General features: G+C 44.1%; 1 protein-coding gene across 1 annotated transcript in view; it reads left to right on the top strand.

Annotated features, from left to right (window-relative positions):
• LOC134949290 (cytochrome P450 2A4-like) overlaps positions 1–3,512 on the top strand; it is a 132,326-nt gene extending 128,814 nt beyond the window's left edge. The window contains exon 9 of the mRNA XM_063937787.1: positions 1,157–3,512. Coding sequence (XP_063793857.1) covers positions 1,157–1,338 — 182 coding nt within the window. The 3' untranslated portion in view covers positions 1,339–3,512. The remainder of the gene's footprint in view (positions 1–1,156) is intronic.
• The last annotated feature ends 2,921 nt before the right edge of the window (positions 3,513–6,433 follow it).

Consider the following 6,433-nt stretch of genomic DNA (forward strand, 5'->3'; position numbering starts at 1 on the left):
AAGGGGGCGTGGCTTTGCAGGACAACCCACGGGAGGAGCGTGGCTTCACAGTAGGGGCCATGGCTAAGCTCCCCAACCTCGGCACTCTGGGGGTACAGGAGTTGCTGCTTGCCCCCCGAAGACTAACGTGTTTGCAGTGCCAGCTCCTACATGGTGACAGGAGCCGGGTTGCTGCACATAATATTACAGTGCAGCACCCGGCTCCTGTCACTGAGCAGGAGCCGGCACTTTGGTGTCACCCCTCGACGGATGACACCGGGTGTGGGCCGCACCCCCCGCACCCACCTTGTGATGACAGTGCTTAAAGTGATAGTAATCAGCAAGCAAGATCTGGTGATTGAGGAGGAAAGTCAAAGCCAAAAAGGTAGAACAGTAAAATGGTCAGGTCAGAAGCCAAAGTCAAAATGTATAGTTAAGAACAATGGCAATGGTTAGTGCAAAAAGAAAATTAAAAACAAGCTAAGCCATAAACTGTAAGCAAACCTAATCATTGCTGATGGATTATTCAATTTATTCAATGATGCTGAGTGATTATTCATTGATACATTCTTTTCTTACCCAGTTTTGTAGTCCCGGTAGGGGCAAGGCAAGGCAAGGGGGTGCCAGTCAGTGTCATAGGGTGCAGTGTGCTGAGGGAACTAATACTGTTTAGCCATCGCCTGCATGTTTCTTACTGCAGTGCTACTGACTGGGCAGGCGGTGGCCATTTGCGTCTTCTGGCAGGCAGCTCAGGCTCCTCCTCCTGTCAGGACCTTGAGCAGCCAGCCAGAAGCAGCAAAATGGCCTGACTCAGCAGCACTGCAGTTAGGGACATGCAGGCGGCAGACAAACGGTATTAGTTCAGTCAGCGCACTGCACCCCACAACACTTACTGGTGCCCCTTATCCCCCTCCCTCATACCGGCACGCGCCTTTGCAGACTCTTTTGCTACACTTGAATAAAATAAAATTACAATTTTCCATAATGACAGGTTATTATGTGCCCCAGTAATTTGTGGTTAATTAATATAATTTAATAATTATTTGTTATATTTTTTAAACTTTCCCTGTGTTTTTCATAATGTAATGAGTGGTAGTTTAAACCCTTACATCTAGATTTCAGGTGAATCATTCCATTTTTATATCTGATACTTTCTTATCATTTGGTTGCTTCAAAGGAAAGAGAAACTGCCTCGGAGAGCCATTAGTACGAATGGAACTGTTCCTCTTCCTTGCCATCATCCTACAAAGTTTTGACTTGAAGTCCCCTGTGCCACCGGAAGAAGTAGACGTTACACCCAATGTATCTGGAATTGCAAATCTTCCCAAACCATACAAAATTGCCTTTATTCCTCGCTGACTGTTAAATGCAAACGTTTGTCTGTGGAGAATTTACCATGTCTTCATCTGTGGAATTCCATTCATTTACATATTTGATACCCTATATTATGAGGGCAATTTTTTTTTTATTAATTAAAGAATTAAAAATAATGAACAATTACATTATGGGGGCAAAATATATATATTTTTTATGTATATTCGGAAGGCTGAATTGATGTTACATTAAGAGGAGAATATTATTTCAGCATTATATTAAGTAGGACAATAGTATTTTACAATTATATTATAGGGAAAACGCTATTGATTAGGTGCAATGATAATTAATATATGATTTATAGTGCAGACAAGTCTGATATCTGTTACATCTACTAAAAAGCAAACTTTTAATTTCTCATCTAAGCTCAGTTTTCTAACCCCATTTGAGGAAATTTCATTCTCTTCTTATCCTTTCTGATAGGATTTAGTCAGGATCCTGGTGGTCAGGATCCCGGCTGTCAAAAGACCAACGCCGGAACCCCAACACTGATCACAATGTTAGCGCCGGAATCTCCATAGCTAGGACGTCCATGCCGGGACATAAGAGAGGTTAGCCGGGGGATGGTGGGGTTGTTAGGTTAAGGCTGAGGGGGTAGGGTTAGAGTTAGAATGCAGAGAGGGGGTTTAGGCTGCGGGGAGGAGGGGGGTTAGGGTTAGGCACCCCCGGGGAAGGATAGGGTTAGGCTGCAGGGGTGGAGGGTTTAGTTTAGGATGTAAGGGAGGGTTAGGAAGTAGGGTTAGCTTGCTTCCCAACCCCTGTCGGGATTCTAAACAGCAGGTTGCCACCTTCAGTATTCTGGACGCTGACACAGCTCACGCCGGCATTTCAGACCCAACCCCTTTCAAACCAATACAGGAAGAGATATGTTAATTTGCCACATTAACATTTTCATATTGTTGCTTAACTTTACAACATCGGTTGCCTTTATTTTGCCAAATCCAGTCAAAAATACTTCTACTCACATACAGTATAAGGCCATAACAAATTCCACCAACATACATTAAGGGGATATCCAATAAGCCAAGATAACCCATTTTTTATGTGGAAAAACTGGCTTTTATCACAATTCATGAAAGGATCTGTTCAATTATTTGATATTTCTCCATAGATTTTATCACAAATTCCTTTTCACCACCTCTGTGCAGGTGAAAAGTTGGGGAAAATCCCTATATTAAGGTAAACATTTTGGGATTTGGTTTCAGAACTCCAGGGAATTAGTCAATTTTAATTGGCCAATTTTGGGGGTAAAAAAGTGTAAAATGCAGGTACAAGACATGGAACAAGTACATTAGGTATTGAGAGTAATCATTTTTTGAGGGGGATTTTTTTTTAAGTTTCTTAAATTGACCCAAATATATACAGTACTTATACCCATTTTTATGTACCCCCAATTTAATTTGATCACTTATTTTACTGAAAAACACTTGCTTTCTATACTTTTTTTCAAAAATGCAAATAACAGTAATTTGACCCAATTTAAGTACCTTAACTTATATTATGACCACTAATACACTGCTATACTGTTATCCTATATTATTTTGGCCTTTTGGGGGGTACAGGTAAATTTTCCCATTTTCACCTAAATATTTCTCTGGTTTTTCCGGCAAGAATTATCGCACAAAACCCATTTTCGCACATTTGTAATTGGATAGGTCAAAAAACGGGAGTGCGCATCCCACAAAAAGCGTCAGTTTTCAAGCAATAGGTGCGAAAAGTGTACTCGCTGTAAATTACCACTGCCAATTGGATATCCCCCTAAATTTCTTCACCTGCTCCTAATTGGCTCCCTCTGTTCTGCCTCTTCATTCTAATTGGCTGTTCCTTTTCCTGATTACAGGATGTTTTTCAACTATTTAAAAACACAAGCTTATTAAATTCCCCAAAGAACTTAAACTCTCTGACTGCATACTGGCATTGCTATATAACTGTATTACATAGACTCCTTAAGCACTTTAGAAATTGGCTGCAATAATATGTGGTATGTGGCATTTACCCTCATGTATTTACAGTAGCTCCTTTTTTCTTATAGATTGCAAACTTCTGAGCTGGGTACTCTTCTTATCTGTATGTATGTACCTAATCTTGATTTATTACAGTGTTTTCAACTGTACATCTCTGAATTGATATCTATAAATAAAATGTACAGTACCTACTAAGTCCGTGTGCGGAGCGGAACATAACCTGGATATTTTCACCCTCTGCACGCATTGTAAACCAGCCATACACAACTACAAGTAATGCCGAGTATTACACAAACTGAAAGCTGTGTGACTGAAGCTGTAACTGGGCCATAACTAGGCAGTCTCATGTAGCAAGATTTAAGGGGTCATTCCGACACGTTCGCATGCAGAGGTTCTTCGGGTCGGAACTGCGGCTGCGCGGCACCCGCATTGGGCAACGACACCAGGGCCGATGAAAGCGATCGCAGACGCGATTGCAAGAAGATTGACAGCGGGAAGAGGGTCGGGGCGTCTACTTACCGTTTCCTGGGCGTGGTAAGGCGAACGCATGCATGTCCAGGCGTTTGGTGGGTGGATGTCAGTCTGACATCACAGCCGGTACCTTCATCGCTGGATCTGTCGCACTGGGTAAGTAGCTGCAGGGCTGGTCTTGTTTTGCTTGAAACTTTTTTAGCATAGCAAGCGTGCGCAGCCCTGCTATGCTAAAATACACTCTCCCGTAGGTGGCATCTAGTTGATCGCACAAGCAGCAAAAAGTTGCTACGTGCGATCAACTTGGAATGACCCCCTTAGAGAGAAGTGTTTACAGAGTTGAATGGTATGCACCAGGCATTTATGCAAGGTCACAGTGACAATAGTGGTGGCTATGAAACAACAAAACCCAAAAGCATTAGGATGACCCACATCCTGGACGAGTGATGTCTGAATATCTAGAAAGAAACCTTTATGAGCTTCAACTTAATCATCTCTATCTAAGTAGGGTACGCACCCCACCAAGGGGTCAATCCAATTACCTTCGACGGGTGCGAATTGTCGTAGCAATGGCGTTTAAATGCCAGCAACGGCACCCGATCTTGCACCCTTTGCGGCAGTAAATCAGCCCCAATTTGCACAAAACTGCTCGGACTTCTATGGGGTGGCGAGCAGTTTTGTGCGAATTTGGCCCGCCGGAAAGTGCGTCCGCTGCCGCTCTGATTCGCAGCTGCATTAATACCGCAGCCAATTGGTTACCAATACCTAACTTACCAATACTGACCTCTATTTAACTCTCTCCCCACTGTGTATATTTTATAATCATCTTGTTACACATGTGCCTTTGGTATACACTCACATCTCCCATTCCTATTTGTTAGTAATAGTTGCCATATCACCACTTTTCTTTATACAGTTTTACCACAGAGCAGGGAGTTTGGCTGCATACAAGCTAATGTACAAATCAAGTTCTGTACACGCAATGTAGCTTGCATTCAGTTCTGCATCAGAGACTGTGAATATATATGAGAGCAAATTTCAAACTGGGGGCCTAATTCAGATGTGGTTGGAGTTACTATCACTGCTGCTTCTTTGGAAGTAGCAGTGATAGCACTGTATGGTGATTACAAGCAGACGCCTATTGCGGCAGTAGTGCTGTGTCGCAGAACCTGTTCGAGCACACGCAGAATGGGCCCAGTGCATGTGCAAAGTGGAGATTATAGGTACTTTACAGCAGAACTCCAACCACATCTGAATAAGGCCCTGTGTTTTTTTAACTAATGCAATATATGTATTAACTACAATTGTGCAATGTCAATTAAAGAGTAAATATTGGCGGGTTACCTTTTCAGTCTCCTCTTGCTGAGATTATAAGGATGCAACAGATTGTTGTACTAACCCTGCACAGTAATGAGTGGTCCAGGTTTTGTGCTGTTATAGTGATTAATAAAATCCATATGCTACGTACATGTTCAATATGATTTCTCGATGGATAGGATGCCGGGGGTCTGAATGCCGACAGCGGCATCCCGACCATCAGAAACCCGACATCCCCTTGTAAAATAACCTAACCCTCCTCTGCCCCCAAACCTAACCCTCCCTTGTGGGTGCCTAAACCTTACCCTCCATTTCCTGCTGCCTAAATTTAACCCTCCCCACTTGATGCCGTACCGTAAACTCCCCTTCTAAGTGCCTAAACCTTACCTTCCCTCCCCAGTACCTAACCCTAACCTTCCAGTCCCTGCACCCTAACCCTATCCCCCCCCCTTCTCATGGCTAAACCTATCCCCCCCCCTTCCCCTCCCACACACACACTTCCTGCAGCGGGACGCCAGGGTGTCCTGCTAGAAGGACGTTCGGGATTCTGGCTGTTGGTATTTTGACACCAGTATCCTGAGCGGCATCAGTATTTAGATGCTGGGCTTGTGGAGTTCTTTGGGATTTCGGCATTGGTCTATCAACTGCCGGGATCCCATCCTTCAGAATCTTTATTGCATCCCCTACATACAGGTGCTCTATCACAATGTGTATTTAGAACAGTGTCCCCTTGTATAGAGAAATCAATTTTTTGTTAATTTTATATAGTCCCCACAATCGTCAAATAAGAAACCAAGACGTCAGGATTGTAAGTTCATCCCAGTCAACCGGAGGCAAGTTGGAGCTTGGTGCTCCCCACCCAAAAAAACACACACTACTTACATAATTATATAGATAGCACTCTCAGCCGGTCTACAGGGACCAGAGCTTGCAGTGAATTGGCAGGGCTCCAGCTACGCTGTGATTTAGCCATCTGCAGCATGCCGAATCAGCACTCACCGGAAGGACCCATCTCACAGTCCAGCAGCAGCGGAGGGTGCACCGTTGCTTGCTGCAGCGCAGGCTATGTGGTACCAGGCAGGGGCCATCCTGTCCCCCATGTATTAGCATGGCTCCTGGGACAGAACCGATTAACTCTGCAGCAGCAGCAGGTGTGCCGCAGAGCTCCATTGGAAGAGCAGCGGTCACACTTGGATGCCATTGTGAACCACACAGCTGTTGGTGTACATGCAGGTGCCCCTTCATGGCATGGAGCCTGGAGGCAGGTGTCTCCATTGTCTCTGGGAATTACGCCTCTGCAAGACACTTAGACTTCTCCCATTTATTCT

Source organism: Pseudophryne corroboree, chromosome 8 (genome assembly GCF_028390025.1).
Source record: "Pseudophryne corroboree isolate aPseCor3 chromosome 8, aPseCor3.hap2, whole genome shotgun sequence".
Taxonomy (NCBI): Eukaryota; Metazoa; Chordata; class Amphibia; order Anura; family Myobatrachidae; genus Pseudophryne; species Pseudophryne corroboree.